Below are 25,130 nucleotides of genomic sequence, written 5' to 3' on the forward strand. Positions count from 1 at the left end.
CGTCTCCTACACACAACATATGTCCACTCTTCTTCTGACCAATACTTCCACCACTTCTCCTGATCTCCCTGTCATTGTCCCTACATTCCATGTCCCAAACCTCAGAAACCGATCTCCACGTGGGGCATCAGACGTTTCATTGTCATAAATGGAGCGATTTCTACCCTTGCTTCGATCGGGTTCTTCAACTTGAGTTTTTACGAGAGGGATTGAGGTCCCCCACGGGGCACTTCGGGCTGTACCCTGCCCATATGCAATTGTAGTTGTCATGATTCCCTTTTTGAGGCAATGTTTTATGGCCGGATGCCCTTCCTGACGCCAACCCTTTTAGGGTTTGGGTAGGGTAGGATTAGTAGTTATGATTTGCTGATATGAAAATTCTATTCAAATTTCAAGTCAATCGGATGAAAATTGAGCATTTTAGAAATTTGAAAAAAAAGTGGTTGACCTTTGGCCTATGTTGACTTTTTGACCTCAAATATATAGGATTTTGTCAGACCACAAACTCTACCATTTGGTGAAGTTTCGTGAAGATCGTTTTAAAATTGTGACCTGTAGGAAAGTATAAGTGAGCGGACAGACAAACCAACACACAAACTGGAGTGAACAACATACTTGACAAAATAAAAAAATTGCCAAGTAAAAACAATGTCGACCAACAATATACAAAGATACTTCAAAAATCTTCAATTTTGCAGGTACCAAACACAGATAAACAGACAGGGGTGAAACTAAAACCTCTGTCCACCTTCAGTGGCAGTGGAAAGCAGAATATAATGTTAGGATATGTGATATTCACCGACAATGTCATATTTGACAGGTGATTGGCTGTGCATGACACTAGTTGAAAGAATTTGTAACTGTCTGAATGGGGTAACATTTTTTTTTTCCCTTTCAGGATTAAGGCTCATGGAAGAGCAAGGTAGATCTGACATTGAGGCAAACATCAAGGGAATAAACAAACAAGAAAAGAAGAGAGACAGGAGAGCAGGAAATACTAAAACTAGTAGGATGACTGAGGAAAGGACTGGAATCCTCTGCCTTCGTGGCAGTTGAAAATTTGAGTGAATTTTTTATTTTCTTATGTTTCAAGAGTCTCTCAACATCCAAAGTAATGCTCAGAAAAACTGTAGCCTCAAAGGTTGAAGACGACATTCACAGTTGACCTCAGTCTTTAGATGATCATCGTATTCACAATCAGCATGAAGAATTACAATTTCTGTAGCTTCTACATCTTATGAAGGAATCAAAAAGGATATGGTGAAGTTTATACCTCGTCTACCTCAATGGCGAGTTCAAAAAGCAGTGCAATGAGCTCCCCAGCGACGATGCGAATGTTCACGTCTTCGATGGTGAGCAATGTCGGAAGCTTGGGCAAGTGGCTGCAAAGCACACCAGTCAAATTACAACAAGCAATCTACACCAACACTGCAAAAGTAAGAATTCCTGTCGTTCACACTCACCTTTCAAGAACATTCTGCAGGAAGGAAGGAGGGCACACAGTGAGGAGTAGCGCCCAGGCATTAAGGGCAGTACAGTGCAGGGCTTGCCGTGCCGGGCCGTGGTTTTGAAGATTCCCATTCCCACGGGGATAGGCGGAAACAAATACACCTTCCAAACAGGCCATGATATTTGCAACCTCCTGCATGGTGTGAGTGAGAGAGGGCCATCACCAATCAACTAAACTGGAATCAAATTTTTGAAACGATCAGGTTGAACATTGCCGTTTTGGGGGAATTTATTTTGTCTCGAACAAATCAATCACGGAGCAAACAGATGAGAGGATGGTGAAGGGAGAGGAGGGAGGAGAAGATGAGCTCGTAATCAGCATCATGCCAAAAAATCTGATGCCGACAAGTTTCACTTTACAGATTTAGTGAGTTGTAACAGGGTGCACACTATCATGAATGATCATGGGTGAGACTGCAGAAGTTTTTTCACAACGTAGCCCATCGGGCAGAGCCGTCTAGAACAGTATAGTCTGTATGCATGTATAGTCAGCTGAAAAAGTAAGTACACCACATGTAAAGTTTTGACTTTTTCAACATAGCTATTTGATCTTCATTTCAACAATATTGACAGATAAAGGTGATATAATATAACAAATATCATGAAACATTTACATTTTGTAGTCCATTGTATAATTTAAATAAACATAAATGCAAATTTCGCATGTGGAAAAAGTAAGTACACCCTTGGCTCCAATAGGTGGTGTTGCCCCCTTTGGCAGAAACAACCTCAAGTAGGCGTTTCTTATAACTGTCTACCAGTCTCTGACATCGACTGGGAGAAATTTTTGCCCACTCCTCCATGCAGAATTCTTTCAGCTGTGCGATGTTTGAGGGGTTTCTGGCATGCACAGCTCGTTTCAAATCCCCCCCGCAACATCTCCATGGGATTTAGATCCGGGCTTTAACTTGGCCATTCCAGAACCCTCCATTTCTTTCTTTTCAGCCATTCCTTGGTGGATTTACTGGTATGTTTCGGGTCATTGTCATGTTGCAAGGTCCACCTTCGGTTGAGCTTCAACTTTCCGACAGATGGCCTCACATTATCCTCAAGCACCCTCTGGTACAATGAAGAATTCATAATGGATTATATGATGGTGAGCTGCCCAGGCCCTGATGCAGCAAAGCTGCCCCAAACCATAATATTTCCACCAACATGCTTTACAGTTGGTATCAGGTTCTTGTGGTCAAATGCTGTCTTTGGTTTTCACCAAACATGTCTTCTGGTACTGTGGCCAAATAGCTCCACCTTTGACTCATCTGTCCAGAGCACATTGTTCCAGAAGTGCTGGTCTTTGCCTCGGTGTTCATTGGCAAACTTTAGTCTTGCCCTAATGTTCTTTCTGGACAGCAAAGGTTTCCTCCTGGCACACCTACCAGGTAGATCAAATTTGTGCAGCCTCTTTCTAATGGTAGACTCGTGCACTTTGACATCAACAGTGGCAAGAGCTACCTGTCGGTCCCGTGATGACATTCTGGGGTTCTTAGAGACTTCTTTCAGCATCTTGCGGTCTGCTCTCGGGCTGAACTTGCTGGGGCGGCCTGGCCTGAACAAGTTGGCAGTTGTTTGGAATCTTCTCCACTTGCAGATGATCTTCTGGACAGTCGAATGATTGATTTCAAATTGTTTGGAGATCTTTTTGAATCCCTTCCCAGACTCGTAGGCATCTATAACCTTCTTTCTGAAGGCCTCAGAGAGCTCTTTCGATCGAGGCATGGTGACGCCGCACACTTCAACAACAAAGAGCAAACCAAACTAAATGTCTGAGGTTTAAATAAGACAGGTTCCTCCAAGATCTTCTCTGACGATGTTTTAATCATTTGCACCTGAGCTGGTGCACCTGATTCTAATTTTAGGTATTTGAAGTAGTGATAAATGGAGGGGTGTACTTACTTTTTCCACATGCGAAATTTGCATTTATGTTTATTTAAATTATACAATGGACTACAAAATGTAAATGTTTCATGATATTTGTTATATTATATCACCTTTATCTATCAATATTGTTGAAATGAAGATCAAATAGCTGTATGTTGAAATATGTTTAAAAAGTCAAAACTTTACATGGGGTGTACTTACCTTTTCACGTGACCATGTATGTATGTCCCCTCAAACGTATACCAATCAGAGCTGAGAATCTGGTCACATGACAGGGTGATGTTATCACGTCTGATGTCATTACGGCGGTGCTGCGGCCGACTCTCCACACCGCCATGTTGATTTATATTTCGTTCAAGCCGAACACATCGTCGAACCTGTCATATCACAATCGCCATGCTCTACCTTTACGTTTTTCATTCAGTGTGAAATACAAACAAACCGATTGTTAAAATGACCATCAAATATCGAAAGCATCGGCGGTACATCTCTTCCAACAATACGGTACGTATAGGCCTTTGGCGTTATGACTCACCTTCCACTTCGGACAAATTAAGCCCAGGTTTCTTAATGCAGTGGTATTGTTTCGGTAGTATCGTTTTCGTAATAATAATAATTTTATCGTAAATATAACCATAACACTTTAATCCCAATGTCGTGAATGGAAAGTTGATGGATTGAAGCGGCGTAACCGTGGAAGTAAGGAATCCACATCGGTTTAAAAAAAAAAATTGAATTTTTGTAATAATAACGTAACGTTATTATTATAGTAAATCTAATCGTAACACTAATCCCTTTGTAGTGACTGCAACGTGGCTGGAGGTTAAATATATATCTTATATATATTAAACGAGAGACGGTTTTGTGTCCGGCGGTCATGCTACGTCATTACGTATATGATGTCATTATGGAGTAAACACCCGCTCACTTCGAGAGCGGCAGGAAAGGTCTTTCCTCTTTGGGGTATTTAGATTACAGTCGATCTGTCTCAGTTCACTGGTAATTCCCTGGGTGTCGCAAGAGGTGACGAACAGGGTTGGTGGCAGGAAGAGCATCCGGCCATAAAACATTGCTTCAAAAAGGGGACCACGGTGCCCAAAAAAAGGCCAACCCCTGCTCTGCGGGGAAAAATGGCCTCTAAAGGTGGTTCTTTTTTTTGGTTCTATGGTCGGGTCTCAATAACATTGGGTGTGTGTTCATTTACCAAGTTTCTTGTGGAGAGATCGCCAAGTGGTTTAAGCATTCGAGCAAGCACTCCATTCAAAACCGTTAAGGAACGGCTGGCTTGGCAAGCGCTAGCTAGCTGCTTGGTAAATGAGCACACCTCCAACCCTTGTGAGGTATATAAATTAGTTGATCTTCGCTCAATTCTGTAAGTAAAACGTACCTCATGGATGTCGAGATTCCTCCAAATTTCTTTGTTTAATGTTATAAGCAGCATTAGCGACTGATTAAAAAGCTAATCATGTGTGTTTGTGGTTCATAATATTTTACAAGCCCGGCTACGCCACTTAAGCCCGGCTAGCCGGCTTAGGATCCTAGGATCCTGGGTTCGAATCCCGGTCAATCGCTGAATTAACGCCAGGGGGGTTGACTCAGCCTGTCATCCTTCCGAGGTCGGCAAATTGAGTACCAGTTCACTGGTAATTCCCTGCTTGTCGTTAAAGGCGGCAAAAAGGGTTGGCGTCAGGAAGGGCATCCGGCCGTAAAACATTGCTTCAAAAAGGGGACCGAAAAAACAACAACCACAGTTCCCGAAAAAGGCCAACCCCCGCTTGCGGGGAAAAATGGCCTCTAAATGTGGTTTTTTACGCCACTGAGACTTTTGGTCTTGTTTTTATTTTATTTTTAAACAGGAAAAATTCTCCTTTGTAGGGAGTCTGGGGGCATGCTCCCCTGGGAATTTTTGCAAAATTGATGTCAAAATACGTATTTTGGTGGGTCAAATATTTATATTATGTCAAAATATTCATCAAAATATGTCTTGTACAAACAACAACAGGCATTTCAAGGCCATTTTCCCTGCTAGAGTGGGGGTTCGCCTTGCAGGCCCCATGACAATCTTCTCCATTTTGCCCTATTTTCTACATCTCACCTTGTTAACCCCCTTGCCTGCATTTCTTCTTCCACCACCTTCAGCGAAGTCTTTCTCGGTCTTCCCCGTCCTCCACTTCCTTCTACATTCATTTCCATCACTCTTCTCAACCAGTCACTTTCATCCTTCCTCAACACGTGACCAACCCATCTCAACCCGTTTCTCTTCACAGCATCCATCACGGGCTCTATTCCCATCATCTTTCGCAATTCATCATTTGCCTCTGTGTCTCTCTCTGTGTCTCTCTCTCTCTCCACGATACTCCACACCATCCACCAAACCATTCGCATTTCCACCCTTTCCAGCCTTCGTTGCTGCTCGATGTTCATTACCCGTGTCTCGTTTCCATAAATCATAACACTTCTCACACATGCAGCATACACCTTCCCCTTCAGCTTCAGCTTCAACAACACTCCCCTTCCTCGTCAGCACGCGACTCAGTTCCCGAAACTTCTTCCATGCACATCTCACTCTACAAACCGTTGCAGAGTCTGATCCACCTTCTCCTTTCAGCATGTTACCCAGGTAGCAAAATGTTTTCACATCTTCCAGCTTCACACCATCTCCAAGATCTAACTCAACATTTCCTCCATCTCCAGCTCCCTCTGTGCACACTTTACACTTGAATGTAGCTGCCACACTGGATAATGACCCTCTCAGACCACTACATTTTTGATGAACCCACTCAGCGCACATTGTACATTGAATGGAGTTCACTCCGCCACCCTTCCTACACGCAGCACACGGCCACTCCCCAGTTCTTTCCACCTCACCACATGCTTTACCACTTGCCATCACCTTCCTCTTTCCGATATTCACCTTCAGACCTTTTGTCTCCAAACATTCCTTCCACTTGTTCATCTTCTCCTTCAGTCCATCCATACTTTCCGCAATCAACACCAGATCATCTGAATACAACAACTCCCACGGTAAACCCTCCTTTACATTCCGAGCCAGCAGCTCCATCACAGCTACAAATAGTAGTGCACTTAGTACCGACCCCTGATGCACTCGCATCTTCACCACCATGCACCTCCACCTCAAACTCACCACTGTTCCCATCCTTCATCCTTACAGCTGTGAGCACCTTCTCGTACATTGACATCACCACTCTGATCAACCATTTCTCCACTCCTAACTTCCTCAATGCCCAGGTCACAACTTCGCGGGGAACCCTATCAAAGGCTTTCTCCAGATCAACAAACCCAAGAAACAACTTCTTCCTCTTCTCCATGAACTTCTCCTGCAACTGCCTCACAATAAAAAGCACGCCTGTCATTCCTCTTCCTGGCATAAATCCAAACTGCATTTCGTCAATCTTCACTTTCTTCCTTATCCTCCTGTCCAACACTCTTTCCAATACCTTCATTCCATGCTCCAATAACTTTATCGCTCTATATGAGCCACAGTCCAGAGGGTCACCTTTCCCTTGGACAGAGGGAGGAGGGTACTCGGTTCCCAATCCACTGGAATGCGGCCTTCTTTCACCACAAGATTACAGATCTTTCATTCTTTTCACACCCCAACTTTCTGCTGCCTTCAACATCTCTCCCACAACTCCCGTCGGCCCTACCGCTTTTTACTGTTCATTGCCTTTATCGCTTCCTCAACTTCCTTCTCAGTTATCTTCTCTGCCGGTCCTAAAACTGGGTTGCTCTCTATGTTGCCATCCCTTTCATTCTCTGTATTCAACAGCATTTCCATATATCTTTTCCATCTTCCTTTAATTCCATCTGGGTCCACAACGATTTGTCCCACTTCATCCTTCAAGCAACTTGCCCCCATCACATCGCACCTCTCTTTCGCCACCTGCTTTTCAATCCTGAATACCACTCTCTGACTCTCTTACAAATCCAAGCGTTCTCCGAACATTTTCCTGCATGCCTCCTGCACCTTTGCCACCTCTTTCTTTGCAGCCTTTTTGGCTGCCTTATAACTTTCATGCTCCGTCTTTTCTGCCCCCGTTCCCTTCGTCTTCTGCCACTCCTTGAACTTCTTCCTCTTTTCGTCAATCCTCTTTCCAACTTCATCATCCCACCACCATGTTTCCGAGTGCCTCGGTGTTCCTTTTGTCCATTCACATACCTCACTAACGGCTCCCAAAAGACTATTTTTCATTGACACCCAGCCACTTTCAAGCTCAACCACATCATCCTCTACCATACTCAGTCTCTCTTTTAATATCTTGTACAAATTGTAACAAAAAATAACGATGCAAATAAAAAAGTAATATTTGGTGGAAAAATATTGTCACCTGAACATCCATTGTTGGGAAGATTATTTTCAGTTAGTATAGCATTTTATTATTATAAATAAATAAGCCTGGTGGAGGCTTGGCGGTTAGGGTGCCGGCTTGGGATCCTCGGATCCTGGGTTCGAATCCCGGTCGATCGCTGAATTAACGCCAGGGGGGTTGACTCAGCCTGTCATCCTCCCGAGGTCGGCAAATTGAGTACCAGCTTGCTGGGATGAATGATCACGGTGTGTACCCCGATTTAGAATAGGTACACCGTATCCCTGCGCATCGTAAGAGCGTGACCAAGGGTTGGCATCAGGAAGGGCATCCGGCCATAAAAACATTGCCTCAAACAGGGAACCATGATTGTCATGGGGCCCGCAAGGCTAACCCCCGCTCTAGCAGGGAAAATGGCCTTAAAACGATCATTCATAGCATTTTATTATTATTATTATAAAATAAATGAATTCTGAACACCATATACCTTTCCAGAACTTCTGATACAATAGTGGGCCCATTGGTCCAAATTTTCATTGGTCTTTCCTCAACACGTGACCACAACCTTATAGCATGTCTACCTGCTGTAGTGCTTGAGCATTAGTTTACCTTTTACTTGGGCCAGATATGCTTGGGCCAGGGCAGGGTTGTGGGGGATTATACATTCGTTGTTATTTTTGCCAAATGACACTACTGTTAATATTATTTGTATTAATTAAAAAATGCTTTGTTACAATGTTATCATTGTTTTTTGTTTTTTTTTGTAATTATAATGCCATGCCGTGGAAGGACCCATTAAGCTGTGTGGTTAGATAGATGGGAATTCTTCCGGATTATTTTTAGTTAATTATCCAAATCAACTCTTGAGATAATGACGATCATTTTGGTGTATCACATTCCACATCAGAAAGCTCCAATAGAACACCACAAAAAAACATGGACACACACACACACACACACACACACACACACACACACACACACACACACACACACACACACACACACACACACACACACACACACACACACACACACACACCTTTAATAAAGGTAGAAACACGGTAGTAAAGGATATCAAGGATGGCAAAATACCACAAAGAAATCACAAAACACCACATATGCGAGTCACGGATGGAAGAGTAAGGTTACACAATGGCAAAAGCAGAAGCACAAATTTTACAGATCACGTGATATGGCACAAATTACATACCTGAAATGGCATGCAAAGAAACATTTTAATAAAAATTTACAGCGCAACAAAATTATGCTGGGTGTCCGGGTCCCAAGTGTGCCACCTCGGCTTAAGGACAAATCCACATATGTTAAATTGGTAATGTTCTCTGAAAGAGAGGTGGAACTAACAATTCTCACCACCTCCTCCTGCATCACATTTCCTTGTTAGGATTTATTGGTCTCGTATCGATGTGGTTACAAACTTCACCGTGACCAACAGACATAATCGGATTTTGTATTTGTGTGCAGCAGAATCGCATCATTACTTGGTGTTATGTAAAGACGGTGCTTCGGTATTTTCCGTGAAGTTCATTGGAGGGATCGGCGATGTGAAACTCCAATAATGGAAGCTATTTCCGTATTTACCAATGTAGACAGACGATCTCCTGCCTGGAGGACATCTGATCATGGGAACGCACTTGCAAGCTTTTGTACCCAGATAGCTTCGACACAAATCTACACAGTTAAGAAACGAATCAGCATATCGGAATAGAACCTCAATTCTCAAAAATCGTGGCATGTTTTTCTGATGATGAAAATACGGAAACCGCCATATGGGTTCTCCTGCCTCCCATATGGGAAACCGCCATCGTTACAAAAACACGGAGTTTGATGCTATACGGAAGGAGTATCAGCCATGCATGATATCGAAGGATCCAGTTGAAAAGTGTTCGGTGGGAACAAAGAAAAGCTTCTTGAAACAAAAGGGCCAATGGTCAGAAGCGGTAGTCACTGAATTAAAATGCTGATTCATATATTATTGCTCTTAAAGCCAAGGCCGATTCCATGTACACATGTCATGCACATGCAATAGAATGGCAAATACATTTGGTTGTGGATTGATGAGAAACAAAAAAACAAGTTCCAGTCAAAATATCGAAGTGCAACAGAAAGTAATGGAGAACAAGGCGGTTGCATGCTCACCTCAATATCATCAGTTGCCAGGTAGCAACACATGGCAAGGGAGGTAGCACACTGCAAAAGACATGACAAAAGACATTAAACAGTAATTAAAGGTGGCATTTAGTTCAACAATCAAAATAATGAAACCAGGGGACAAAGAATCATTGTTTTTTTTAAATATTTAAGAGATTTAATATGAAATTTAACTTGAGTTTTAATATGATCAACAGTCACAATTTAAAATTTTGTTGCAAAAAGAATAAACAAATAAATAAATAGGCCATATAAAAAAAGGGGGTGATATTTTTATAAAGAATGGTTGGGAAAGGAAATGGTGAAATCTTCCTTCGTATGTAGCACAAGGCTGTGGGGTAGCATCATTGGTTGATGGCGTGGCATTGCCGCTGATGCAATGCCCTCAACTGGATAGGGCAGGAATGTGCAATTTGGCCATGGTGCCAGCGATAGCTCGCCTACTCTTCATGAGGGACCCAATGATTTTTTTTTTTTTTGTTTGTTTTTTTGTATACTGAATCGAGGCTCATGAAAGAGCTGACATTTACTTCACAAACAAATCAACCAGACAAACAAAATATATAAAAAGAAGGAGCGGAAGACAAGATGGGGAGAGAAGGGGAAGCACACAAACACTTGAGAGCACACAACATTTGAGAGCAGGGAGATGTGTGGGAGGGAGAGGGCTTGGGGGGAGGAGGCGTGGGAAGGGGGGGGGGGGGGAGAAGTAAAAAAAACAAGGACACCAAGGACGTCCAGGACAGAGGTTGGTATTTCAAAAAAGTGGAATTGGGGTGAAATTAGCAGAGATGGTGGTGAACAGCTGTTTTGAAGACCTGGAGGGAGGAGTGTGATTGAAGTGAGTGTGGGAGTTTGTTCCAGAGGTGGGAGAAAAGAGGAATGAAAGAGTGAAGGTGAGCAGAGAGCCGAGATTTCGGCAGTTTAACCATCAGAGGATGGCTGGCAGATCTTGTGCGACCTGTAGGAATATTTGGGGGACAGAGCACAGAGAGAGCTGGGGGAGCAAGGCCGGAGAGGAGTCGGTAGAAGACAGAAAGACCACCAACCTGCCTGCGGTGAGTGAGTGAGAGGGCCTTGGAGTTAGCTTCATCGCGGGAGATTCCAATGATTCTGAATGCTTTGGTTTCAACAGCGTGAAGACGAGCTAGGTGTGAGGCAGGAGCACCAGCCCAGAGGGGAGAGCAGTATTCCATTGAGCTGCGGATGAAAGCCTTGTATGTGGTGAGGAGCTCAGGTGTGCCAAGGAAGGACTTCGCATGACGGAGGATGCCCAGTCGGCGACTGGCTTTGGAGGCCAGATTTGAAATGTGGTTTCCCCAGGAAAGATCATGGCAGATAGTGAGACCCAAAAGCTTGAGTGACAGAACTTCTTGGAGAGGATTATTCAGAAAGTGGATGGGAGGGTTGTCCAGTCGGTCTTTTCGGAGAGACATCGTAAGAGTGTGAGATTTGTCAGGATTGAAAGACATGTTCCACTTGTTTGCCCAGTTTGTGATTTTGTCCAGGTCTGCAGAGAGTGAGGAGGCTGCAGACTGCCGATCTGAGGGATGAAGAATGGAGCGACAGAGAGTAGAGTCATCAGCAAAGAGATAGAGGATTTTCAAGAGAGTCAGAGAGATCATTGATGAAGACCAGAAAAAGCACAGGGCCCAGAACACTGCCTTGGGGAACTCCAGCCTGAACAGGCAGAGGAGATGAGAGAAACCCATTCAGGGCCACATGTTGACTACGACTAGAGAGGAAGTCCACCAGCCATGCGTGGAGATTTCCATGGATACCAAAAGAGGAGAGTTTGGTGAGCAGAGTGGGGTGCCAGACCGTATCGAAGGCATGTGATATGTCAAGGGAGACAGCTCTAATTTCCTGTTTGGCATTGAGGACCTCCATCCATTGTTGAGAAAGCAGAAGCAGCATGTCCAGAGTAGAGTGACCAGGTCTGAAACCAAATTGATGATCAGAGATCAAGCCATTGGAGAAGAGGAAAGATTTCATATCTGAAGCAATGATGGATTCCATGACTTTGCTGATAATTGGGAGAGGCTGATTAGTCTGTAGTTGCTGGGATCTGTTTTTGCACCTTTTTTGTGCAAAGCGGTGATGTTGGCAGATTTCCAAGCAGATGGCAGATGACCTTGAGCAAAAGAGAGGGTGAAGAGAACAGAGAGAGGGAGTGAAAGAGCGGAAGAACAGGATTTTAGGACCCGTGGGCTGATGCCGTCAGGTCCAGTTGCAGAATCAGAGTCGAGGGTTGACAGAAACTTTTCCACCTTGTCAGGAGGAAAGGACACAGAGTCCAGGAGCAGCTGGGTACGACTGGTACAGAGAGGGATGGGTTTTGGACACAAGATTTAGAGGCAAACACAGAGTTGAGGCATTCAGCTTTTTCACGTGCGGAGTCAGCCGTGTGGCGCTGTGGCCGTTTGAGGTGAGGGAGGGGATTTAACGTCCACCAAAGAATAATGGCAGGCGGGGCTCCCGTTTAACGGCCATCCGATGGATGATACACACACTGATGAACCACCATGCCTGTGAAATACCAGGATGACAGTTTATAGCTGGGTTGGGAATCAAACCCAGGATAGACATGGCCATCCTTTCAGCCAAATGTTGAAGTGAAGAGAGAGCAAATCTGTTCCATAATATTATGCTTTTCCATTCAATGGAACTTTAAATGGTTACTGGCACAATCTTGAAAGACGTCTATTTTTACAGATCATTTAGGTAGGAATATAAATGTGAAAGACATTAAGAAATTTTAACCAATGACTTGTTTGCATTTTGTGCAGGGTGGGGGAAGTGAGCGGTGGGGGGGAGGGGGAGGCTCGTCTTGTCCTTGTCCTCCAGCAACATTTTACTAATCTCAGTAGCATGAGATGACAGGATGGGGAAGCAAAGGACAGGATGCTGCAGGGAGACTTGGATCTCATTAAAATTGTAAAATATTGGGATGATGGTTATGTGCACGAATCAGAGAGATGCCTCACCTTTTGAAGCCTTTTGTTGGGTTTTATAGTTAAAGTAGAGATCCAACATGGGTTTGGCCCGTTTAGTGTTCTATCTGAGCCCGTAGCTGAAATCCCAATGTCCCCTTTCCATGTAACCATTGCCCACTTGACCATCAAGTTCAAGAAAAATGTGGGTCTTCTATTATCCATGTATTGCAAATGATATATGTACAAGAGATCAGGCAAAATATATCAGCCAATGAAAAGCGGGGGAAAAATAAATAATGATTTTGGCGAACCTTTGACGAATTATCCAATCACACCCTTCATACTGCTGTACAACAGACAGTTTTTAATAATGATTTTGACTATCAGAAGATTCTTGGTCAGGCAGTTATCATTGCGTGCTGAGAAACCTTTCCCTCGATTACATCACACAGGTGACATCATGAATGATCATCACGATTTTAGGGGCGGGACTCCACTACCAGCTAAAAACTACCAGCAGCAACAAAAATTCCCTCGATGACGTAGCCAGTCACATGAGCAATCAAATCGCCGTTTTTTGGGTGATATTGCCAATCGAGTGATATTTATTCCAAAAAAAAAGGACGATTAAGTGTCAAGTGAAGCAATATCTATTAATGAAACCAAACATGATTTTCTGTGTCTGTGGCCCTTTAAAGGCGAGTTCAGGTCACTTTTCGCTGTGCAAAATTAGTTTGGCTGCATTTGCTGTTTAGCTCGAATTCCCTGCCCTTGTCACATTTTGGACAGCCTCATTAATTAATGTAGTGTCTTCTGCTAGCCTCGTATCTCGAGCACAATGACGAGTCAACACAGCCAAAAAATTGCACATTTTCATTTGCATGTCCAGCTTAAAACATCTCCATAATATTTGAGAAGAATGAAAATGAATGAATGAATGAATGATCGTTTTAAGGCCATTTTCCCCGCAAGAGCGGGGGTTAGCCTTGCGGGCCCCATGACAATCATGGTTCCCTGTTTGAGGCAATGTTTTTATGGCCGGATGCCCTTCCTGATGCCAACCCTTGGTCGCCTCTTACGATGCGCAGGGATACGGTGTACCTATTCTAAATCGGGGTACACACCGTGATCATTCATCCCAGCAAGCTGGTACTCAATTTGCCGACCTCAGAAGGATGACAGGCTGGGTCAACCCCCCTGGCGTTAATTCAGCGATCGACCGGGATTCGAACCCAGGATCCTAGGATCCCAAGCCGGCACCCTAACCGCTAAGCCAATGCCAGGATGTGAGAAGAAAATACAATTTTTCACTTCACTGTTATGAAAATTGTCAAGTATTTTTAGATCATCTCATCGTGATCTCTAAGATATTAACTTATAAAATAAATTGAGATGTCCGGATCTTCGTCTGTCAACTTTTTGCTATTTTTGTTATTCCTCCCTCATCACCCGGCTGATTGTTCTGAAACTTCGAATCCCTACTCATCCCTTATTTACCAACCGATTGCTCTGAAACCCGACACAGCCCTTCCAGTCATTATCCGCAGGATCGCTCGCTCTTAGATTTTGGATCAGGGGGCTCCCAGGGAGTTCCCCAAAATCTCGCCCTGTAACTTTTAACCTCAAGAGATGACAGTCAGTCCATTCAGTGCTATTTATATGTTAATTGTCATGTAATTTATGTTAATCATCATTTAATGTAAAAATTATCATGTATTCTCGGTTAGTTAAATCTCGGTTAGTTAAATGACATTTTATTTAACTTTTGTTCAAATTTCATTATGAATACAAATACGATATTATTGGGCCATGCAGAATAACTGTTAGATGGACAACAGATGGTACTTGTTTTGTTTCATTACTTGTTTTGTTTTGTTTGTTTCACTTGTTTGGTTAGACTTGGTACTTGTTTTGTTTGTTTCATTATTTCATGTGTTCTAGACTTTTCTCCACAACTTGCACCAACTGCCAATGTGGAGCGAGCTGGATATTTGAACACGCTTTTGCACATCTGTCTCCCCAAAGCTGGCTCAAACTCTCTATTCCTCTAGTTGACCCATATGATTGGTTGATTGCTTCAAATACATATTGTGAGTGGAGCATGGGGGAGCATTTAAGGGAAAGTGCTGGTGACAGCCAAAAATAAAACTAGAGTTCATAGAACACCTTACTCCGTGCAGTCTTGAGGAAAAAGGGCAACTTTGATTGGTCGAGATGATGTGAAATGTCTTAATATTTTGTCAAAGTACTGCTAAATGAAACGTTTTTGAGGTGATTTGTGTTTTATAGTGTTCGAGTATATAACTCAATCGAAATAAGAAAAATGTTTTTATAGGTTGTCGGAAAAAATATTTTCGGAAGTTTACCGCCATTGATGGAGCGTTTTCTACACCATCTTATTTTCAACATGTTAAATCCATTCTTCCTGTCTGTTTCTGTGTCCTTTTATTTATGACATCCCTCAAAATTAAGTTCCCTGCTTGGAATGATTTTCTTTTTTTTTTAACTGCCAATCAGGCAGACAGACTAGAATAAAGACTTAGTCCTATCTGCGCATGTGTGATCGGGACAAATTCACAGCAACACTTCAGGTTCATTTTCCGATTTGTGTCCAAAATACAACATTCAAGTGAAATCACGTCTTTCCTCAATCAAACTGACGTTTATAGAGTGGCAGACAAAGTGAACCAATTATTTAACCCTGCTTTTCGCTTTGTGTGTGGGGGGTAATAAACACTGTGTTTTAGGAGGATGTGCAGAGAGAGTTCAGCAGTGAGGGAATTGCAGCAGTGTAATCGAGACAAAGAAGAGAGAATCCAGGAGGGAATTGCCCCAACCAGCTTTTAGAGTTGGTCCATCTGTCATCAACCGCACAGCAGCATCCGTGATCAAACTGCTGTGCGGTTGATTTTCTCATCAACTGCAATTGTCTTGCTTGCGTTTCACCTTTGAAATGAATGTTCGGAGTGTGTCAGGCTTTCGATTGGACATCAAGAGATGAAATGTACCAAATCCTAAATTGGGGGTTTTTATTGAAGTGCAGAGTAATGTAGTGCCGAAAGTAACATGAGCTAAATCGATCACTAATACTGTACATTTGATTTACCAATAATATTTACAATACTCTTGACTCCAAGAAAAAGTTTTAATAGGGGGGGGGGAGATTGGGAGGGGGTGAGGAAGAGTAGGAGAGTGGGCAGTAATGCAATGGTCTCTTTCTAGCAGTTCTCGACCTGCTTGGCTAGAGCTTAGAAATACGAGACGGAAAGTGAAAATTAAGTGATAGACTCTTACGCTTTGCCGTGCAGACATGCTAGCGGTAGGGTCTCCAAGGATGGAGGCGAGCACAGGCCGCAGTGAGAGAAAACACTGTTCCGCTTCGCCAGCAGACCCTAGCTGCAACACAAGCAGCGTAACCACAGCTGCTGCCAAAGACTGCTCCTCACCTTTCCCTGCACAACACGCCAGCCACATCAACCATCACTGTCATAAGGAGACCGTTTTGGAAAGCATAGTTTGCTCCAAACCAGAAAGTTGTTGCATTGCATGGTAACGCTCATCAACAGGCATCAACCCAAGCCACTTGCCTTTCTTGAGGCAACGTTCAAGGGAATCCGTGATGGTCATTTTCCGCTCGCTCAGGAAATCAGAGAGAAGTTTTTGGGAAAATGCACAGCGGAGACTTTCCAGAGCACTCTGCCGAGTCTTCGTACTGCTGTGAACAAGGCATTTGATCAGCACCTTTTTGATGCAAACCAAAAGTGCAGCCTCCTCTCAATTCTTTTCAAGAAGCCACTGCATAAACTAAAAATCAACCCATCCATGATCATTTCTCGCTTGAAGCCATTTCCAAAAGCAAACTTGTACATGCCATTTTACACCTTTGCCTATCAATACTGACACCAAAATTAACCAAAAGTGGCAATTACCATCACAAACTCTGAAGAAAATTAATCTATCTGCATGTTCCATAATAAGACCACAAGAATAGATTGAAATGTAATAACCTCTTGTCCATCATGTTATCAATGCATGTCCTCAGCTTCTCCTCGTACTCCTCAACAGAGGCCTGCTGTTCATCTGCACCATCAATCATGACTGCGACGAAACGAGACATGCAGCACAGGTCTCTAACAAACCCAAATTTTTCCTCACAATCCATGAAGCAGTACCTTGAAGTGACATGGATGGTAAGCCTAAAGTCAAAAGACAAATCAAAAGACCAAGACAACCTAGTAGATCACTCCATTAATTGGTTATGTGATGGAAAGTGTTCAATCAATGTACACACTTCTTCAGTCTTTGCTCATGAATTTCATTACCTCCGCTACCAAAGGTTATGTTTTCACGTCTGTCTATTTGTCTGTGAGCAGGTTGGGGGCGTGACAAGGATGATTTGATTCGATTTTGGTGAGGATCCGGATATTCAATTTTTTAAAAGTAATTCTTCACCATTTAAATATGGGTTAAAAAACAAAAACAATATTTAGCACGATATCTCAAAACGTTGTGGAAGGATTCAGATGAGACTTGGTGGATGGGGTTGGGCAGGTGACAACAACAAGCCGATTAGATTTTGGTTAAGGTCCAATTTAAAGACTATTTTATAGTGGAAGCGATTCGAGCAAGAAACAAAAGCTTTTGACAAGGCCCAAATTCATGAAGTCTCGGCTAAGAAAGCAGCAATGCAACAAGTCAACTGCCTTCACTTTCCCATTTGCTATGCTGAATGCAAGGTTAGGATGCACTTACTGTGCTTCATTTTGCAAAAGTTTGTGCCAGTTGGTCAGGTCAGCGATAATATTCCAGGCGTTTTAGTGCAAGATAATTTGAAAGTTGGCACAGAATCTGGCTGAACCAAATGGTTTGTCAATTACCCTTTCCTCTTAAGATGGATGCATGTGCAAAAGCTTATTTCAAGTAGATTATTACAGCACTATTTTTTGTCCACTTAAATTTGCAATATAAAGGTAATGAACCCTAAAGTTATATTCAATGACAGCATCAAGTGTGGTACAGAAGGTTTAGCACAAATTTTGACTTGTTGATGGCATTGCTGCCGACACTTGCCTACCATCTCAATCCCATATCTGGTTTAGAATGGACTACGCCACCAAAATTCTTCCAGAGTCGAAGATGATATTGGCATGAACAACAGAGTGACAGTGAAATTTCTATAGGATGCAAGGAATGGAGAGAGAAACATGAAGTAGAGATAGCTAGTGCTTCGAGACTCACCATCCTCGGTTAAGCTTGTCACATCACTCGTGCTACTGTAGTGACTCTGAGCCTCACTCGCAACATCGTCTTCACTGTCCACAAAATGCTGGGCCTTACCTGTACACAGGTAAATCAAAATAGCATTATGATAGGAAGTACAACAGGCTGTCAATTTTAGATCAGTTATTCAATTTACAAAGAGATGTGCTTTGTGGAAAAGTGGAAGAAAAGAATTATGCAAAATATATCAAATAATTGTAAAAAAAATGACCATTCATATATATTGTGACAGTTTTCAGAGGCCCAAGGGAGACACATACCAACACATAAGGGATCCCTGGCATAGTTATATCTGGAGTATTTTGTCTAGCTAAATTGCAGCTTCTCCTCCTTGTATCAGTGAAAGATTATGCATTGTGAGTGCAATGCATATGTAATGTAAAAATGTGCATTTTCACATTTTGTTGTGTTACAGCCCGAATTTAAAATGGATACATTTAAATGTTTTGTCACGGATCGACACAAAATATCCCATAATGACAAAGTGAAAAAAATGTTTTTAGAAAGTTTTAAAATTTTATTGAAAATGAAATACAGAAATATCTAATTTGCACAAGTATTCAGCCCAGAGTCAATGCTTCATAGAAGCACATTTGGCAGTGATTACAGCTTTGAGTCTTCTTGGTTATGTCTATCAGCTTTGCACATCTGGATTTGGGGAATTTCTCCCATTCTTCCTTGCAGATTTGCTCAAGCTCTGCCAAGTTGGATGGGGAGTGTCAGTGAACAGCAATCTTCAGGTCTTTCAACAGATTTTCAATGAGATTCAAGTCTTGACTCGAGACATTTCAGCTTTTTTTTTTTAATCGATTTGCTAAAATTTCGGGAAAGAAAATCCAGTTCAACATTATGGGGTATTATGTATAGACCAGTGACAAAAACCTCAATTTTATCCCTTTTAAATTCGGGCTGTAACAAAACAAAATGTGAAAAAGTCAAAGGGATGTGAATACTTTTTGAAGGCACTGCAGTTAGAATTATCCCATTGTTCTTTTCCTCGTTCTCAAACCTCTATCCTCGAGCGCTTTTAAACTCTACAGACTCAAAACACGTACAATATTCACTCCACAAACCACACCACGAACAATACAAATCCATCCTGCAATGCGTCAATGTTATACGTTGAACATGGCGCCCTCTTTAAGCGCAGCACATTCAGGCACGGCTAAGCATTCACACAATGCCAGACACATTGGATGGTCCTTTCTATCCCCTCCGAAGCCTGCTCCTGCATTAATGCAGCCATTCACAATAACTGGAAAATTGCATTTGGTAGTTTGTTGAACTTTTCACATACTCGGCCAATGCTACAGTTGCCACTCTGTGCATTTGGTTGGGTTGCACCAAGCTTGTTCTCGTCTCTGCGGGCACATTCTTAGGATACATTGATTTTGCTTGTTTTGATATCTAGTTTCTTGATTTTCGATTGTGGGTTTATTTTATCCACAACTGTATTGATATATGGCTTTGGTTTACACTTGTACTGATTAGTTGTAGTCAGGGATCCACAGGCTCAAAAGCTCAATAAAATGGGTTGGACCTGACATGGCATGCTATACTTTGTTTGTGTTTTTTCTATTAATTTGGACATTAAGGTCCACTGAATGAGAGGTCTGCTCTGCCGGAAACCTTGCGAAAAAAAATTGTGGCCATTTTTGTAGATGCAGCCTTTATTTTTTGACCGAAAAATGTGAAAGATGTTTTTTTCCTTTAAATCCTCAGTGGGTTGTGTAGGCTGTCAATAAATGCATCCCAGATACACAGAACACATGTGTTGACAACATCAAGTTGAGAAATACACTTACAAAACCTTTCCAAATGATTTAGAATCATTTTTATGCAAAAGCACCCCTGATTTTTTTGCATTTTTGCATTATTTTCATCTTTACTTCATTAGTAATCAACTATGCCCTGAGTTATGACATCAGCCAATGTCATTCTTTTCACCAAACATTATTGTCATTCCACAGAAAACATTCTGAAAATCAAACCAAAATCATTGGATCTGTGGTGATTTTATTACTCTTACGCTAAAAAATCCTAGAGACATACCGTATATTTAGCATCATGGTAGTTTATGTCCATTTTATTAAACATCCTGGCCAAGTCATCTTTTTAATTTTAACAGAACCCTGTGCCCCCAAAGAAAATACTTGTAACACAAGAAATACAAAACAGCAAAATGATTTTTTAAACAAAATGTACACAGGATGACAAGCCAACAAAACAATGATCGTTATGCAGCTGAATTTGGATAGATTAGTGACCAGTATGTAGAAAAAATGAAATTAAACTTTAACTGAACAGAATAATTGAACATAACAAAATAAAAAATTACTGGCAACAACGTCTGTAATATCACATGAAATTAACATTGCACTGAACAAAATAACTTATAATGTGTAATGCATGTCACGGTCTTCGAGTGCGAGTTCAATCCTTGAACATTTGTTGGGGTCCCCGGTGCAGAGACATGCGATGACACACTTCACATAGGCTTTCGCACAGGAGCATCCTCGGGCACACATGCTTTTCTTGCAGTGACAGTATTTGGTGCGTTTGAATTCTGCAGGTTTTGCCTCCTCCAGCATCATGGTTGCCACCAACTTACCATTGACAAGCTCTCTGCCAAAGTCAGTGGCAGCAGCATAGGTTGGCTGAAACATGTGTGCTCGCTTGCATACAGCCAACTGATGCAGGGCTCGGCGAAGGTGTAACTGCAAGGCATCTTCGGTAGGTGGAAGGCAACGCATGTCTCCTTTGATGTTACCAAAGAGATGGGCTCGCAGTGCATCTAAATTACCACCGAAGTCACTCCTCTCATACAGTGACACCATGTATCGCCTAGCTGCTGTCACAACATCTTCCTGAACATCCAGGCTTTCTTCAGGCTCACCGTATCTGCACAGGGGCAGAAGGTCTGCCAGGTGATCAACGGCAGTTTTGTAGGCGCGCCTTTTTCCTCTTCTGTAGAGATAGCTCACTGTGTCACATCCAGTCAGTATGTAGGTGCTGAGGAGCATGGATGTAAGATCTGCAGCTTCAACACCATACTTCACTGCCAGTGCTTCGGCGATTGCATGAGCAGGTAGGTAGATATCCATCTTCTTCACCCACAGCTCCTGCAGGCCATCCAGGTGTGTGATGTAGTATATGCACATCATGATCACGTCTGTGTCAGTAGCCACCACTGCAGCCCATTTGTGGTGCAGATGTTGTACTGAGTATGCAATGTGGGCAAACATCCTTGTATCTGCCTCCTCATGCTTCTCCTAGGACAGTTCTGGAAGCTCAACCTGACAATCCGCTGACGAGACAGTGCGACCAGGATCATGGAAGATTCCACCAAGAATAAGTGTGCATCCTGCAGGAATGTACTTCAGGTACTTTACTTTCAGTTCATGGAAGGTGTTGCTCCCAAGATGTTGGTGACGCTGGATGAATGCCATGGCATCTACTACCATTACAACAGGCTTGTCGGACGGTGGCAGTCTGTCCACTTCCCTCCATGAGCTGCCAAGGGATGTCTTGATTGCAGCCAAGTAGTCGGCCTTGTTCCCTTTACGCATGGCATAACCTTGGTCAAGGGATGGATCTGGCTCAAACAGGGAGGCTGGGCAACTTGTCCACTCATGACTGAAGACCTCCACCTTCTTATCTTCATCCAAGTCCTGCACAAAGTACAGGTTTCGGACAACTGCACTCTCTTCCTCGTAGACCTTCTTGGCTTTGAGTGCCATGGACAGTGACTTTTTGGCTTTGCTGCAAATGTGGCAAGTTTTATTGGGGCCATTTTCTCACCGTCTGTTTTTCTTGCTGCAGCCAGTGCCTCCAGTCCTTTTTTACGGGCACTCACCAAGTCTGCAGATGCAGCTTTGTGGCCTGTTGAGAGGTTCATCAGCTCCTGTTCTTCACATGTGAATGGATTGATCATCTGGTTGTTGATGACATCTGTTATTTTCCTAACACTTTCAGCCTCCATTGTGCCTTGGCTGTTGGAGTCCTCATGGTGTTTGGTGTCATCCATATCCAGGTGTGCCATAGCCTTTGTCTGCTCTGACACTGCTGTCAGAACTGGAAGAGCTCGCAAGTATTTCTCCATGGCCGCTGGCTGCTGACTGATGCCAGTGAAGAGTTTTGTCTTGGTATCACGGTTGTAGGTTTTCTTGAGTGCCATGTCTGTCCAGACACCATTGAAACAACCTTCTGTTTGACGTACAGTGAACTGCCCATCCTTGAATTCCCTATGGATGTTCGGAGCCAGTGTAGGTAGGCTTCTCATTGCTTCTAGGTAGTAGGGCAGGCAGGATACATACTTGTAGTGGCCAGCAGCTACAAGGTATGGTAACATCTTTTCTACTTCAGCCAGGTGTTCCTCCCACAGGCCTTCAGAATCCTTCAGAATCATCACCATGTCCATGGACATTAGCCATAGCTTTGTGGTAGGTGACGTACATACTTCATCAAACTCAGCCATCAAACGTGACAGCTTTTTCAGTTGGTCGGTGGCATCAGCACATGTATAAGATGCCTTCTCTACATCCTTTTCTGACAGGGCATCTAGGAGTAGCTGGACATTGATGGCAAGCACAGACATGCACTCCAGGTCCTTCTCTTCAATGATCAACCATCTGGCAAATGCTTCCCAGTGTCGGGCAAACATGGCTGCATGCACCATAGTGTGGGCACGCAGCATTGCATCGTAGTCTTTCCCACTGATGATCTTGTTTGCTGTTCCACGGAGACAGACATCAGCTACTACCATGATGTTTTCAATTCCAGTGGCCTGCATCAAATGCCCAATTGCTCCCAGGAAATTTTGAGCAATAAGGAAGCCACCCATGCGCAAGATAAGTTTGGCATACTTCTGGGGGTTCTTCTTTTGCAGACCTAGAACCACTTCATAGATTGCTTGGTCGCATGTGATGATGGTGAACTCTTGGCCCTGTTTTCTTGACACATCCATGCAGTACTGAACTGACTGTTCAACCACATCTGGGTCCGTTGGCCACAATTTTTTTTAGCAAGATGAAAATAATGAAAAAATGCAAAAAAAAAAGAAAAAAAAAAAAAGAAGAAAATCGGGGGCACTTTTGCATAAAAATGATTCTAAATCATTTGGAAAGGTTTTGTAAGTGTATTTCTCAACTTGATGTCGTCAACACATGTATTCTGTGTATCTGGGATGCATTTATTGACAGCCTACACAACACACTGAGGATTTTAAGAAAAAAAACATCTTTCACATTTTTCGGTCAAAAAATAAAGGCTGCATATACAAAAATGGGCACAAATTTTTTCCGCAAGGTTTCCGGCAGAGCAGACCAGACCTCTCATTCAGCGGACCTTAATGTCCAAATTAATAGAAAAAACACAAACAAAAAGTATAGCATGCCATGTCAGGTTCTCTCAAATTTTGGTGACTGGATCCCAGACTATTGGTTTATGGCTTTGATTTTGTTTCTTGGGTGGAGCTACGTTTTCAGCATGAGCCACATTCTACATAGGTATTATTGGTAAATATTTTTCGCATCTAATTTTGACAAATTTAGTGGCCCTCTTCTACTCCAAGATGTATGTAACATGCTTCGTCGTGTAGCTCCTGTATAGTTGTATTTAGGTCAATTTTTATGTTGTCCGTTTCTGTTGGGTTACCTTGTACGAATGTGCACTTGCAACACTTATCTAAGCAAAATTACTTTTGAATGTCTTCCATTTCACTCATTTCAGTTGTTCCACCAATTTATTGGTGTTCAATGCAGAGTTTGAAATCATCCATGCACAGTAGATGTGACATCTTTCTTGTTCTTTAGATGTTGTTTTATTGGATGTTATGGTGTGTCCATGCCCTTGGTCATTGATGTGGTTACTTATTGGATCCAGAGCAAGGAAAAACAGGAGGGGGAGGGGAAAATAGGTTATCACCTCGGATGATCCCATGTCATATCTTTCCCCCTTGTATTTCGATCTTTCCTTCTGAGTGCCGTAGTATCAATGCAGTATTCCAGAGCTCCATTGCTTTCACAATTAGTTTGACTATTTTGGGGTTGATCTTGACCGATTTTGTTCGTGCTTGGCACAAAGACAATACATGATGGTATACAAATGCACATAATTTTGTTTTGCCATGCGATCAAAGATAGCCGACTGGCGTCCGTTTTAGTTGTAAAGAAAAAAACCCCAATGTTGAACAGGTTCTAAACCATTTCAAGGACATGCATTTACTGATTTGTTCAAACTTTGCACACAGATAAAGAATGATGGGTTACACATGCACGTTGTTTTTCGAGATCAGATCCTAGATGGCCGACTGGCGGCCATTTTGTTACTTAAACGTGTCTCCAACCATTTATTGACATGCATGGACCGTTTTTGTTCAAACTTGGCACAAAGACAATACATGATAGTATACATATGCAGATTTTGTTTTGTAATCCAACCAAAGATGGCCGACTCATGGCCTTTAACTCCATACAACAAAATTACTAAAACCACAAGGGCTATGACATTTTATGTCTTTTTCTTCTTGTTTGTTTATTCGTATGCAGCACGTGGCTGCTTGGCTGCATCATTTTCTGGGAGTGTGGGTGTGCCACTGATGAAATGCACCCTTGCCAGCTAGCTGGTACTCATTTGCTGACCTCGGAAGGATGATAGGCTGAGTTGACCCATGTGGTGTTAATTCAATGGCATGACAGGGGCTTGAACTCAAGACCCTAGGATCATAAGCAAGCCACCATAATCGTTAAGCCAACACCAGGCATCCACAAGGGGTATTGCGCCATTTTATTCACCCCACATGAATTATCTCTTCATCAGTCTCGAAAGCCCTCTTCCTTTTGTATATTACTCCATATCGTCACAAAGTACCCCAATAAACTGATAAACAGCATCTGCATCATTCTTCTTCTTCTTTATCAGCCAGAATTATTCCCACATTGATGTGGGGTTGGCCAGGGAAAGCTTGGCCCAAGTCTTTCAAAAACCAAGTGATCCGGCCTGACGTTTGACTACGGTTAAGGCTTGG

The 25,130-nt window shown here is 42.7% G+C and overlaps 1 protein-coding gene across 50 annotated transcripts in view; it reads right to left on the reverse strand.

Moving 5' to 3' along the window:
* Window positions 1-25,130, reverse strand: part of LOC137439002 (interferon-related developmental regulator 2) — a 61,614-nt gene that overhangs the window by 25,948 nt on the left and 10,536 nt on the right. For 18 of the 50 annotated variants that reach the window (XR_013621270.1, XR_013621273.1, XR_013621297.1 and 15 more), the window contains 7 exons: window positions 18,062-18,160; window positions 16,831-16,921; window positions 16,411-16,535; window positions 16,118-16,275; window positions 9,876-9,926; window positions 1,464-1,642; window positions 1,274-1,382 (listed from right to left, as the gene is read on the reverse strand). Coding sequence is in view for 34 of the 50 variants with exons in the window: in XM_078767769.1 (XP_078623895.1) it covers window positions 1,274-1,382; window positions 1,464-1,642; window positions 9,876-9,926; window positions 16,118-16,275; window positions 16,411-16,535; window positions 16,831-16,921; window positions 18,062-18,160 (812 nt within the window). In the remaining 16 variants the exon portion in view is untranslated. Of the gene's footprint in view, window positions 1-1,273; window positions 1,383-1,463; window positions 1,643-9,875; window positions 9,927-16,117; window positions 16,276-16,410; window positions 16,539-16,830; window positions 16,922-18,061; window positions 18,161-25,130 lie in introns of all 50 variants that reach the window. The other 32 variants (XR_013621266.1, XR_013621267.1, XR_010986842.1 and 29 more) reach the window with 3 other exon arrangements.

The sequence above is a fragment of the Myxine glutinosa genome, chromosome 1 (genome assembly GCF_964187855.1).
Source record: "Myxine glutinosa chromosome 1, kmMyxGlut1.1, whole genome shotgun sequence".
Classification (NCBI taxonomy): Eukaryota; Metazoa; Chordata; class Myxini; order Myxiniformes; family Myxinidae; genus Myxine; species Myxine glutinosa.